The sequence below is a fragment of the Mobula birostris genome, chromosome 1 (genome assembly GCF_030028105.1).
Source record: "Mobula birostris isolate sMobBir1 chromosome 1, sMobBir1.hap1, whole genome shotgun sequence".
In the NCBI taxonomy this organism is placed as follows: domain Eukaryota; kingdom Metazoa; phylum Chordata; class Chondrichthyes; order Myliobatiformes; family Myliobatidae; genus Mobula; species Mobula birostris.
In genome coordinates this window covers 128,985,335-129,000,306 of record NC_092370.1, presented here as the reverse complement: position 1 = coordinate 129,000,306, position 14,972 = coordinate 128,985,335, and the positions used below count along the sequence as shown (strand labels likewise).

The 14,972-nt window shown below is 36.2% G+C and overlaps 1 protein-coding gene across 13 annotated transcripts in view; it reads right to left on the bottom strand.

The window, feature by feature from the left end:
- Positions 1-14,972, bottom strand: part of ubr5 (ubiquitin protein ligase E3 component n-recognin 5) — a 198,219-nt gene that overhangs the window by 164,059 nt on the left and 19,188 nt on the right. For all 13 annotated transcript variants that reach the window (XM_072262022.1, XM_072262030.1, XM_072262040.1 and 10 more), the window contains exon 3: positions 8,324-8,405. In XM_072262022.1, coding sequence (XP_072118123.1) covers positions 8,324-8,405 — 82 coding nt within the window. The remainder of the gene's footprint in view (positions 1-8,323; positions 8,406-14,972) is intronic.

Below are 14,972 nucleotides of genomic sequence, written 5' to 3'. Positions count from 1 at the left end.
CACTGTATATTTCAATGTACATGGGACAAATAAAGCTAATCTAATCTTTAATCTTTAAAAATCCAGTGCTGCACTCAGATGTTTCTGTAACCTTACTAGCTGTCCAAATGGGGCAAATTCCAAATGGAGAGGAAATCCTGTGCACAGTTTTAAGAAATCATTGAAAAACATGTTTTAAAAAATGAGAATCTTGATTGACTAACACATAAAATGCATTGGTATATCAACTACAAATTACTATACAAATTATTTGAATCTTTTCAGGATTATCTTATTTCTTACAATAAAGTTCTAAATTAACAAAACTCTATATAAAATTCCAAAATCACCTTATGAGAAATGGAACACCTGGCTTATTAACGGCTAATCATGAAAATCTACAGTTGAGATAGCTTTAATTAACTGTCTGAACAAGACTTTCCACCCACACCATCTCCAAAATACAGTCGCACTCAATGTCTTGATCAAAAATTAACAAAATTCAGAACTTTGGAAGAATGTTAACAATACCTCCAATATTTCAATAGCCATCTCTTTCAATTTCTTCTAAAATTCTGGGAAGGCAATGACTGTAACTCCATTATTTAAGAAAGAGAGGGAGAGAAAAAAAATGACACAACAAGCCTAACAGTAGTCTTAGGGATGATTCTAAAGTCTATTACAAGGGATGTGGTATCAAAAAGATTATAGACAAAATCAGCATGGATTTATGAAAATGATAAACAGACCAACAAGTTTCTGAGGATGTGACTTTTGGTACAGATAACAGAAAACAAGACAATGTGGTTAATTTGCTGAGTATTTAAGGACAGACAAGTATCTGGACATATAAGGCATTAAGCAATTTAGGAAGAAAGTGGAAACAGAAGATTCTATGGAGTAATGACATATGCTTCTATGGCCCACTCGTTTCTATTTTCTATATTTTTAGAAGTTACAAAATCAAGAGGACCGAGTATTATGTACTTCTTAAGAAATCAAACCACCACCTCATAAAGGAAACTTTACCATAATGGATAACTTGTTCTACCACTGAAGTGAACTGAAAATTACAAATCATGTTGAAGGTAATTCACAATTTATGCCCATTCACACTACATATCATTCAACTGAATGTCTTTTCATTAAATGTCACTGAAAGACTTCAGACATTTCAACCAGTACTTTTTTACTGCAGCATTCCCAAAATTACAAGCAACTTCTTTCTGGTGCAAATGTTCATTCAATAATTTAAATGTGACAGACAAAACATGCCATAAAAATTTTTCTTCTAATTATGAATAATAGTAGCAGAGTAGCAATGAACTGATGCATCCACACAAAAATTTAACAGCTAGTTTGAAAGGAAAATCCACAAAAGACATTAAGAAAAGAAACTTGCACTCACATAATAATCTACTATTTTGAAAATCAAATAAAACCCTAATGATTTTAATCTACTCACTACAAAGCAATATGCTGGAAATCAATTCACAACAGTTATCACAGTCACTAAATCCTGCAATAAGACTAGGATGCAAAGGGGCAAAATCGGTACTTGGTCCACCTTTCAAAATGGCTAAGTTTTTTTCCCCTCATCCTCATTCTCCCCATAACTCTTAACCGCTCTGCCAATCCAGAATCTATTCATCTCCACCTTAAATACACCTAACAACTTGCATATGAATTCCACAGATACCAACCACTAGATGAAAAAAATCCTTATCTGAGTTCTAAAGGGATATCCCTTTATTCTGAAGCTGTTCCCTTGATTCCTAGACTCTCCTACTAATGAAATTATCTTCTCCAGGCCACTCTCCACTCTATCCAGGCCTTTCAGCAATGTATGCCTTTGCTGAAGTTTCAATTAACAATAGAGCAAAATTCATCTCTGAAGCAAACTTGTCAAATGATCCATAATTAGCAAAATCACCAAAGAATCTCTCTAGTTCACTAATTTCAGCCAAATGGTAGGAACAAACTGTAGTTCAAACAGGCAGAGAAAAAAAAAATACTACTACCCAAATGACCACTAATGGAAGCTAGAGAATTCTAGAAGTGGAAGATGGGATTTGAAAGCTTTCATTCTGCCTGCAGCCAAGCATGCCATGAGGATGTACTGGTTCACAGTAATAATCCTTGAACAAGGCACCTAGTGAAATCCTATAGGCCTATAATATAGCCACATGTATTGCCTTCAGAAGCCACAGAAGTTTTTAAAACAAACACATGCCAATTTGAATTAGCTTTCAAAGTTTTAAATAGTAGCACTATGATTCTTTTGTATTTTTTCCATATTAAAAGCATCAACTTAATTTTATACCCATCTGCTAAAATCAGTTTGGACATCTCAATTATTAAAGCAAGTAGTGCTCTATGATAGCATGATGAATATATCTTGCATTTAAAAATTTATATTTAGGACAAATTTAACATGTGCCACAAGGCCTCTTAAAAACAAAATATTGACAAGGATCCAGTCACTGCACTAATTGCTCTTAATATTACGAGGTTAAGTATTCATCTCAAATATTTTGAAATTTGTTGATTTTTCATTCTTAACACTTCTAAATAGATCAAAGTAAAAGACTGTTTTGACCCTATTTCAGATACTTCATTCCATTCTCAGCCTCACATATTTTTGGACCCATATCTAAAATTATGAATTTCATTTTTCACCCTCAAATGAAATGGTTAAGTTTCTTCAAGTCTTATTACTCCAAATATCAGGGCACCATAACTCCTAGTATTCCATTCAATATCTAATTTAACATCAACTCAATATATATGCCTTAACTATACCAATCAGCTTATGAACGTGGCTCTCCACTTGGCATTGGACCGCCAAGACCACCAGATTTCAAAACCTGGGCCTCTGTACCTACACCCCACCCCCCCTTCTGCAACTGGGTCCATGAATTCCTCATCAGGAGACCATATTGTGGATCTCCTTGCTGACAATCAACATAGGCACAACACATGGACGTGTGGTTAGCCCAATGTGTAGTGAGGCTCAGTTCAAACACCATCTATAAATTCACCATTAACACCAATGTTGTTTGCTGAATCTCAGATGGTAACAAGGAGGCACAAAGGAACAAGGCAGATCAGCTAGTTCAGTGATGTCACAACAACAACCTTGAACTCAACGTTAGCAAGACCAGGGAAATTATTGCGGACTTCAGGAAGGGAAAGTTAGGAGTACACACACCAGTGTTCATTGAAGTGTCAATGGTTGAAAGGGCAAGCAGCTTTAAGCACCATCAGCATCTCAGAAAATGCTGCCACAAAACAAGAAATTTCATGACTTGTCAGTAATAATAAAGCCATTTCTGATTAGAATATAGGCATCCTGACCCCAAGATTCAACTCTGCATTTAATATTACCTCAGTTCTACAGTCCCATCTTAGTAACCCATATAAAAGTGCTACCAATAGTAAAGCTATCCTAATTATAATACAATAAATGACTTATTTTTACTTGAACAATGGATTATTCAGGAATCCTATTTACATAGAGAATTCTGCATTACAAATATAAAGAAATGTTTATTCCTTTGACATCATCCAACCTCTTTCATATGTGGCACTCTTCTTTTACAATCCTTTTAGGATATCTTGAAGGTGCAAAGCCCATTATAAACAAAACTCATATCAAGGCACTAGTCAAGATTGCTTTGCCTTGCCTCTGTAAAGGAGAAATTACTAGCACCAATTATTTGCTGGGTGCTGCCTCAGTTATATTTAAGAAAAGAGACCTTTTTGGCATTACAGTTAAACATGCAAGTGTTAAAGACAAAAAAAAAAGCTATTTTTTGAGCTGGGCTACTTTTTAAGAACATTACATTTTTAAAGGAGACCAAAAATTGACATGTTAAACACAAGAACTTACCTCAGAATGATGAAAATAACATTTCCAACATTCTCAGAAGCTTCTCTTTAAGCTTTCTACTCATAATCAAACTGCTTTTTTCCCCCCTATAGACATGAGCCAACCCACCTTTTCAAACCAATGTGCAAAGCAAATTGGGTCTGAACTAAATGTACCCAAAATCAAACAACCTGCTTTAAAGATTCACCTTTGGTAATATGGTCTGCCCTTCCCTTGAGATAAATACTGCAAATTTCCCATTCTCCTTTGGTGTTCTAAATGTTATGCCAAATTTCTGTGCTTCAAATGAATTTTAACCATAATGAACCCTGCAGCCAACCTTTGTCAGCCAAATCCACTTTGTTCCAACTGTCTACAGACATTCCCCCCACCCCCCCGCAAACAGTTCTTCCAAATCAGGGCTTAATAAGGCACTTAAAAAACTTCTAAATCTAGGTTAGGAAGTGAAGATTAATTTTAAAAGATAGTCAAAAATAGGTTAAGGATATTTCTGCTACATGTTTGTAAAGTCTCTGAAGTGCTAGTGCCTTCCATAACAGAATGTCAGCTGATTTCATTCTAAAATTCTTCCATCATTCCTTTTCTTTGCAGTTGATCATATGCAATTATCTATCCATTTTTTTTTTGGCAATTCCTTTCATTCAAGCTAAACACCCAACCTAAAAATTTAATACATTCAAAAATCATTGTCATGAGGATGAAATCTCAGTGTGATTATTATTTATCTGAAAACTACACTTGATTCAACAACTCCATATGTGACCATCCTGACTGGCTGTACCACTGTCTGGTATGGGAACTGTACTTCATTGAATCACAGGACTCTGCAGAGAGTGGTGCAGACACCCCAGCGCATCTGTGGACATGAACTTCCCACTATTCAGGATATTTCCAATGACAGATGCGTAAAAAGGGCCTGAAGGATCATTGGGTACCCGAGTCATCCCAACCACAAACTGTTCCAGCTGCTACCATCCGGGAAACGGTACCGCAGCATTAAAGCCAGGGCCAACAGGCTTGAAGACAGCTTCTTCCACCAGACCATCAGAATGATTACTTCACGTTGACACAATTGTATTTCTAAGACTGTTCTGTTGTATCTTACTGTACATACTACTTATCACAAATTACTACAACTTGCACATTGCACATTCAGACAGACGTAACGTAAAGATTTTTACTCCTCACGTATGTGAAAGATGTAAGAAAAGTCAGTTCAATTAAATTCAATTCACAAATAGTCAACTAGAATTGAAGGGGAAAAAAATATCACGGTCTTCCCAGTTTGTCCCCAAACTGCCTTCGTAAAGAGATCAGACACAAAAAAATGCTGGAAATACTTAGATGCTCAGGTAATATCTGTGGATAGGGAAAGTTATCCATTTACAGCGTTACTGCCAGATGAAGGAAGGATCAGAAAAATAGAAACAATGCTTAAATACAGAAAGACTTCAGAATACTGCTTTCGAGGGGATCTAAGAGAACACAGAGATCCCCTCTATAAAGGTGACACTTGAAGGATACAATACAAGCATAGGCAGTTCAGAAGTTCACAAGATTTATACCCATGATAACGGGGTAGACATGCACTCAGACTTTACAATGGCACCTTATGTTACTGAAACACAAAACATTGAAGTCTTAATGTTCATGCTCAGAGGAATTTAAAATTTGGTGGGGCGGCTGGAATGGTTAGGTAGGTAAAGTGCTCAGAAATAAGGAGTCATCCATTTAAACTGGGATAAGAAATTTCTGTGGAATGCTCTCCACCAGAGCTATGAAGACTGAAAATCACTAAATATATGTAAGCTGAGATGGCTAGAATTATAATCAACTGTGAGGTCAATGGATATAAAGAATATACAAAAAAAAGTGAAGCCAAGATGGAAAAAAAAATCACATAATTATCTAACTAAATGATATTGTGTTCAAGGAATCATACGTAGCCTATTTTGATTTTAAGGTCAATAACTGCTATGCAATAAATATCAAAAATATGAGTTGAGTTCTGGAAGGTAAGTCCGTAGGCTGTGTGTTCAGTGATAGAGCAAGTGAAGTTGAGTGACATTATCCTTACTGGTACAGGAGCCTGATGGTTAAGGAAGCCTGAGGTTCTGGAAATGACTGTTCCTGAACTGGTGGTGCAAGTCCTGAGGCTCCTATACCTTCTTCCTGATGGCAGTAGTGGGGTCCATGATGATGGATGCTGCTTTCCTGTGACAATACTCCATAAAGATGTGCTCAACAGTGGAGAGGTCTTTACCCGTAATGGACTGGTCTGTATCCACTACTTTATATAGGATTTCCATTCAAGGGCATTGGTGTTTCCATACAGGCTGCGGTGCAGCCAGTCAATATACTTGCCACCACAGGTCTATAGAAGTTTGTCAAAGTTTTAGATGTCATGGCAAATCTTCACAAACTCCTGAGCAGAGGTGCTCCCGTGATTCCTTCAAGGAATTAGAGATTTCAGAATCATAGCCTGAAACTGAAGAAATTTCAAACTAAAACAAGCAATTTTCCTCAGGTGCATCTTGAAGCAAGGACAGACAAGAGAGAATTATTTTGAGGTGGAAGACAGAAGGAACCAAATGAGATGGAGGTATGGCATGGGGGAAGAATGACTGGGGAAAAAAATGGTACATTGATAATGGGATAAATTAAGAATCTGTTAAATTCAATGACAGAACTGGATAAAATCTTCCCTGTTCCAATGGAAGTCGGGAAACAGCGTATCAGTTTTTTTTTAAACAAGACACAGGGGCTAACAGAAGTAAAATGGAATGTGTTCTGCAAAGCTGTTACTCAAGCTGCATCTAGCCTTCCCTTTGGGGAATGAATCTATATCAGCAACGTATAGTAAACTGATGGAAATATCCCTGTTCTATATCTTTGGATTAGCATGTCAGTGAGGAATTAGCCCTTTAGAAATGCATGAAATGGCTGATGATGCAGTGGCCAGAGCGCTTGGTAGAGCGCTGGAGGTGCCAGAAATCTCAATTAATCTGCTTAATGTGAAGGCTGTTGAAGTGAAAGTTGAAAATAAGGGCATCTTCAACATGTTGCAAAGAGGAAGGGACAAGAGTAGACATGCAGAAAAGTAGAAAATGATTTGTTCTCTAGCATTTTGGTTTATTCTTCGGTCACTCAAAAACATCCCTCCCATTCCCAATTAAAGATTCTTGTTGCTACACTCAAATTCATCAACCCACCCACCACATATTGTTGCAATAAAGCAAAACTCAAATTTTTACCTTGACTTGACATTTTAGTATTCCAAGTTCAAATGAGTTGAGATTCAGTTATTAATTCTTTTATTTACATTCACATATTTTGCACCTTTACATTTACTATCACAGAGCAATTTTCCAGTTTAAACTTTGTTTTTAACTTGTTAAACACCTTTCCTTTCCATCTGTTACAAATGTGCACACTTCTCTACACAGTTAGAACCTTCTACATCTGACTTTTCCTAGTTCTTATAAATGCAGAAGCTTTAATTCTCTTCCCCAAATCCTTCTTGCTTTTTCCATAATGCCTTTGAAGGACCTTGCAAGATTTTCAGTTCTGATATATACTCTTTTGGGTAAAACATCAACTGTTGTAACAAAAGCACAAAGTTTCATTAGGTACTAAATAATAGATTACTGCAAAAATAAATAGTCAAGGCACCAACAGCAGTACATTAGCATGACCAAGGAATGCCTAACCTACAGAATAGGACTAAATTGGGATAACGTCGCCATTTTCAGGTTAAGTTACATCCAATGTGGAGCACAAACACCAATGCTATGGCTGAACTATTTACATTTTTTACTAATTTAGATGAAAGGACTGCAAGTTTGCTATAGCTAAAGTCACTGACAATAAAAATAGATGGGGAAAAAAAGTTGTCAGGATAATGCAGTGGATCAACAAAAAGAAAAGTACCTGGACAGCATACATGTTTCTCCATTGGGTGAATCCAGAACTACAGAGCATAGATACAAAGTAAGAGGTCACCCATTTAAGACAACCAAAGAAGAATTTCTTCAGAGGTCATAAATTTTTAGAATAGTCTATCTTAGAGAGTCATGGAAGCAGAAAATTGACATATATCCACGCAAAAGATAGATCTTTTAATCAGGTCGTTATGAGCAACAGGAAGAAATGTCCTATTGAATAAGAGCATTCTTAAGGAACCACAGAATCCTAAACTTGACAAAGTACAAGAAATTCCAATAATACACTTAGATTCAGAGAATTTGAGGCTGTATTCAGGATAACATGATGGTGATTATATATACTTGCACCTTAATTTCTACTGTCATTACAAATTTCCAATGACTAACTTCAAGAACGTGGTGTTATTTTCGGATTTGTTTCAAAGTACAAAACTCCTCAGCAATGTTTAATACACACGTTATCACTTACTTAATCATTTAATATATGTTCATAATAAATATACGCTACCTCCAGAAGAAATGCTGCATGGTTTGGTCCAACCACGCACTGCTTAATTGTAGCCTGTTCCAAAACATTCAGAGGTGGGTGACTGGAAAAAAAATTATGAGGTTACTCAACATTTAAAATATAAAGTACTTAAAAATATAACTAAAGAAGAAAATGCTGAAAATATCTAGTCAAGGAGCAATCTTTGCCGAAAGACAGTTCGTACGTAAGCTAATGACTTAAACAGCACTTCACATTTTATGTATGACCACTTCCACTCTATTCCCCTCTGTGGCAAACTGGAGACAGACTCCCAAGCCCTCAATGTTACTTACTACAAGCAAGCACCCAAAGATGCATTTTATTTTGGCTCCCATTTTGGCATAGTTGCACAAAATGAATCGAAGTAGTCACCTGTTAAATGCATAAACAAACCAATATTCTACTTCTTCATAGAGAATTCCAAACTCTTCCAGTATTTCTGAATTTGCAGGTTAAGTTGTCAAATGACAACTATCTCAACTAATTTGGACTTGAACCGAGCATATCCACAGGGAAACAAAGTTCAATGGAACAGTATCACTTGAGGTTGTACAGTAACACTAATGCAACTTATACAGTAACACACGTTATTATGCGGCTTTCAAAGCTCACATTAATCAAAGCACATTAGACTGTGCAAGAATATCATGTTAATTAAGGCTCTGTCAACATTTAAATAGATAAGTATTTAAAATTGCCAGCTGGACCAGTCTCTTATGAGTTAATCAATGATTTTCAGATTTTACAACTGCCTGTTATGGCAATTCTGCTTTTCTAATGAAACAGAAAATATTAAAAATATCTCTGCATAATTAAGCTGCAAACTACTAGTCTATTTCTCTCTTCAATCTAAGTTTAGCAACTATCTGTCAAAACTCTGTCAACAGTATTTAACATTAACTATTTTAATATCAAATCTATGCACTATTGAGATGTTACTAGCTTGAATATTTAAGGAAGTACAATTGAGATGGGAGTGTATAATTTTCAAAACACTACCTAATTCAACATTCAATTACCACTATATAAAATCAATGACAAATATAAAAAGATACAAGGATATAAAATGATAAATTTGGATAATCACTGTTTAAAATACAAATTTCCAGCTCAAAAAGGGAAGCCTTATTTTTCTTTAAAAAAGTTCAAAACTAAGACTTGGATTGACTTTATGTTAGCCAAAGTACTGCTTTAAGTGCAGTCATTGCTGTAATGCAGGAAATACGGCCAATCTCACCACCAATTCCTTAAAAAAAACAGAAGTAATGATAAAAGTCCAAATTAAAGTCACAGGTCAATGCAAATAGACAGTTTAAATGCTTTTGGCATGGACTCGATGGGCCAAAGGACCTGTTTCTGTGCTGTATTTTTCTATGACTATCGGCATTTCTAATGGTCAGGGGCTTAAATATAACAGTCAGGAAAAATTATTCCACTCGTTATCAAATAGTGTTGTGCTTTTTTAATCCATCTTACGAGCTGGTAAGTTAACATGAAATTCAATTAATAGTAATCAATGAGCAACACTCTTTTACATTGGAATTGAAACTAGACATAACCTGACAGGAAAGAACCATGGAATTGACTAAAACATTACATTTAAACCAACCTTTTTGCATTGTTCAGCAAATAGCATTCTTCAAAGTAAACTGAGCTCCTCTTTAATTTTAAAATGTCTTTATTAAACCAATAAAATCACTTACTGACACTAGCACCAAAATACAAGCTATGGTTCCAGCAGCCTAAACAAAAATGGGAGGGAAAAATAACTATGCTAGCTAAAACTAGATTTTGAAATGTTCCCTATGAGATCACCCACAATTTACCATTGAAGGTAGATCTGATAAAGGGAGGGCTCTGCATATGATGTTTTTCTTTTATTAAAATTAACAGTTGATACTACACGTCTCAAAGAGATTTACATGGTATCGCAGGTCTAATAGCATTACCTGCCATACTAAACAAAAAAATAAGAAAATGTGAAAACTTAGCAAGTTGCATCTTCAAATGCTACTCTTGGACTTGAGGAAATAAACTGGTACTTCAATTTGACACCCCCAGCAAAATCTGTTCAATATGAAGTATCCAGTCAGAACAAAGCCCTATTGTCTAATTTAATAAACAGGCCCTCCAGATTCCTGCTTTCATATTAATTTTGCACAGTTCTACTCACAGATGTTGGCCCATACATCTAATGTACAGGCTTTCAAACTTGGACCAGACAATATCTTTGTAAGATCAGACATAATCGCTTCCATAAATCTATTTATAGTGGGATAATGAATAAATATTTGAACCATGTTTTAGAACCAAAAAATATTTTAGGGAATGTGCTCTTACATCTACCAGCACATTTGACTTGCAAAACCAAAGGTTGCACTAGAAATTGCAACACATCCAAATATAACCCCTTCACAATTTTTTGCCCTCCTCAACCCACCTCCAATTTAATGGTAGCAAAACATGAATGGATTTCCTGTCATATTACTTTCAATATGTTAGAACTGAACCGCTCCTTTCAGTGAACAATACTGTTTTTCTGAATGCTAGCCATATGACATTTTGACAAAAAAAACTTTCACTGGAGCTGTAATGCAGAAGGAGAATTTGAGACTTTGCGCATCGAACTTTTTGTATTGTCTCTATTGTCATCAAAACTAATATAAAACTTGTAACTCACTAAACTAAGTCTAAATCACTTGAAATTAATTACAATGATGGTGGGACACCAGTATTGGTCCAAGATGAAAGTACTGTACCAGAGATCTGTACAATTAAGCTACATCCAACGTAACTAAAAATCTTTGAAAAAGTAATTTGGATTCCACATAATCCAGATAGCACTCCTTAAACAGGGAACAAGTAGAGTCAGTACGGTAGTTTCATATTTGAAAGTCTTCGTAAATACCACTGGGAGCTTAATTTTCACACATCCAAGCCATGCTAGTTATTTGCATTAATTTAATGTTATTTTTACAAGAGCTTTAAATAAAAATTCCGAAAACTCCTCTTTCTTACGCAGTTGCTGGAGATCAAGGATACCTCGCTTAGACTATGGTTTTGCAGGTTGTTAAATGGCTAATGAAGCCAATGTGGGAAATGCAGATATTTCCACAAAGGGCAAATGTATGATGAGACAGACAACTGGGCAGTTTGAGTAAGTGCACACCTTACATAGGGCTTCTTGTGTGCTCCCAAGATTCTCAGTTCCATCCCAAATTCTCCTCCACTTTAAGCTGTCATGAGCCAGATTCCAATGAGGGTGTGGGAAATTCTCATTTCTTCAAAGTACTTCACAGAATCTTTCAATCCCTCAAAAAAAATGCTTTCCATATATCCAAACAAAATGTCAAAAAGCTTGAACAATATGCTAAGTTAATAAGTATCTTAGGACAGAGGAAAATGATGGAGAGATTCATGAACCCCAAAGCAAATGGCTGAAAGAGCTGGAGAGGTTATCAGTAGTGGCATTTGAGGAATAAAATTCTTTTAAAAGGTATTGGAAGATGTAAGAGACAGGGAGAAAGAACATGGAGAAACCTGAACACTAACAAGATTTAAAATCAAACTGGCAGTGGACCACAAGCAGATTCAAGTCAGCATGAACAGGAAAGAAAATAGATGCGTTTTGGGCAGGTAGGCCGTAGACCAGCTGAAAGTTATGAAGTGTCTAACATTGGTGATCATAAAATAGAGCCCTGAAGCAGCAAAGACAGGAATTACAAATGATTTGCAGCAGAATTTAAAGTAGAGAACTTTAATTAGGTGGAAGAACATGCCTTTGACAGGTAGAATATGGCTAGAACTTTGTCAACAGGATGTTGAGGATGCAAGTTGTTGACAGCCCATGGCTATGTGAATGGAAGGATATTGAAACCCATTAAAGCAGAAAGTGAGAGACTCAGTAGTTCAGGAATAGCTATGGTAACAGACACTTCAGATAAAGTCAGCTGAATCTGCCAAATTCAATAGAGTTCAGAGGGATTCAATGTGCCCAGACAGAAGATGAGGTACTGCTCAAGCTTACATTGGACACATAATACTGCAGCAAAGCACAGATGGATCAGAATGCAGGTGTAGAGAAGAATTAAAATTTCAAACTGTGTGCTGCAAGCTGCCTCTGAAATGAAGACAGGTGGCCACACAATCTACAAATGGAATAGAGAACAAAGACATTAGCTTTGGCTATCCCAGTGCTTGATTACAACCTGAGGCTACTTAGCCCATCAATTTCATGTCAGCTCTCAGCAGAGTAATCACATCAACCCAATTCTCCTTCTGCCTTCAACCCTACAACTTATTCTTTCTCACATCTATCAACTCTTTTAGGCTATATACCACTTCCATAAACCGAGTTAACAATAACCAATTAATCCACCGGTGTGTCTTCTGAAGTTAAAGAAAGAAAATGCAGCCTCCACCTGGGTAGCACCAAGCTGCTCTCTGGAGTTATGGGACTGGAGCACAAACCATAACTCCGCCATGAACGATCCCAAGCCCAGCTGCAAAAGGAGGATTGGGCATTGTGCCAGCAACCCCATCCTGCAAAAGCTAAGAGCTACAGAAACACCAACAGAAGTTCCAAAGACCTCATCGCTGAGAGAGATCTTTGCCTTGAAGACATATAAAGTTGTGTGATGAATGCAGAAGCCACAGGGGTAATCAACCTTCTGCCCAGGACAGAAGACTCTAGCGAGCTGCAGTTGGCAGCCCATGCCCCAGTAGGGATGATGGGCTTAAGAAGAACTAACTACATAACACCTGTTTAAATTACTTACCATTTGAATCAATTCAAAATGAGCAACCTGACTCAGTATTTTGAGAGGAAGGTCTAGCCATCACTTTAAAATTACATTACCAAGGGTCAAAGAAAAATGTGATGGCCCAGATAGGACTTTAAGGTGCAACTGAGGACATGTTTACATCTGGACGATAGCAAGCTGGAGTATCAAGATGAGCTTCTGGAAGGGATTAATTCTATCACAAGCTTTAGAAAGGCCAAAGTACAAGGTAGAATGATATATGATTATAAATGCAATTTATGATGACCCAAGCTCATTTTCATGCCAGAGCAGTTTTAAAAAAAAGCCTGATTGGAAAGGAGCAAATCTTGTATGGAGGGAAAAGATGGGCATTGATTAGAAAAGTGATAAACAGGGGAGCTGATTTCAAGATGCAAATCTATGGTGGATCTTTTAAATCTAAAGGGGATTGAGCTATTTTTTAAAAGATAGATAGTATTTGAGGAAATAAATGTTATAGCCACAACTTTTTCAATTTTTTCATCTCCCCTCTCAATATTTATAAATAAACATTATTAGTTTTGGATATTAAAAGCAGATAGTTTTGAAATACATTACTGCTAACCTATATACTTCATATATGTGTTGTCCTAATTATAACTTAGGATCTACCACCCATGCAGAATGCTGGCTTTACAGAAATCAATGTGACGATTTACTGCCAGTCATTAGAACACCAATAAATTACAATTTATTCCCAGTCTGGCAAACAAAATTACTGATGCTCAAATTTATCTATCAGTATCTCAAAGGAACTGAAATTCCATAGATCTTGCAAATAAAAACAGACCTTTTTTCCTTGATGAATTACTTCAACTTGCCACCTTCCTTCCCATACTTTGGGCCAAAATTCATTTTCTTTTTGCATTGTATAAAGTGATCTAGGGAGCATGCCTAAAATTTACTAATTTAAAACCGGGGCTAACTTGACTCAACTTGGCCTTAAAGAAAACAGCAGCTTAGGCTCTGCTCTGCACAGGCCTCGGCATCAATGGCTGCCTTTCTATCTGTAGTTTAGGCTCCTCACTAACTAAACTTTTAGCAGATATGTTTTCTCTCTCTCTCTCTCTACATACAATACAACTGACTTATAAATTGATGTAATTTCTGTATGTGCTCAAATTTAGCAAATAATATGGACTGATTCCAATCTGATGTGCTACTAGTACATTTCTGATGAAAAACATGACCTGGCAATATATTTAATTGTCAAACTTTAAATAAGACTCTCAGGGGATATGCAGGTAACACAAAATTTAGAAATGAGAAACTAATACTAACGCAAATTAAACTAAAAATCCCATTTTAAGAATTTATCACTGGATTTCCAAACTTTGCCAAAAATAGGTTAAACATGCATGGCAACTGATACCATCCTCATTACAGTTTGTTAGTAACACCACTGGATTCAGCTGCAGCCCAAGTTGCTGCGCTTTTAAGTTAGCATTGTTTAAATAATGAACCACTGCATCTTCACAAGATTAAAATAAAGGAACAAATGCTCAAACCTACTGTCCCACCTTCCCATCTACTTAACCTACAGACTGCTCTAATCACTTACTATAAGAATGTTACCTAACATAAATTATGGTCACATTACGTGCTTGTGACATCCCAAACTATTTCACACCTTTAAATTATGAGATCAAATTGCACTGTCATTAAGGCAAAAGTTCCACAAATACTAAATGAATTAAACATTTAAACACTTTTATTGATGATCGTGCTGAGGCAGGAATATTGGACCAGGAGGAATTCTCTCAATGTCATGGAATGTTTTATATCTGCCTGAACCACCAGCAATAAGTTAAACAAGTTGGAGTTCA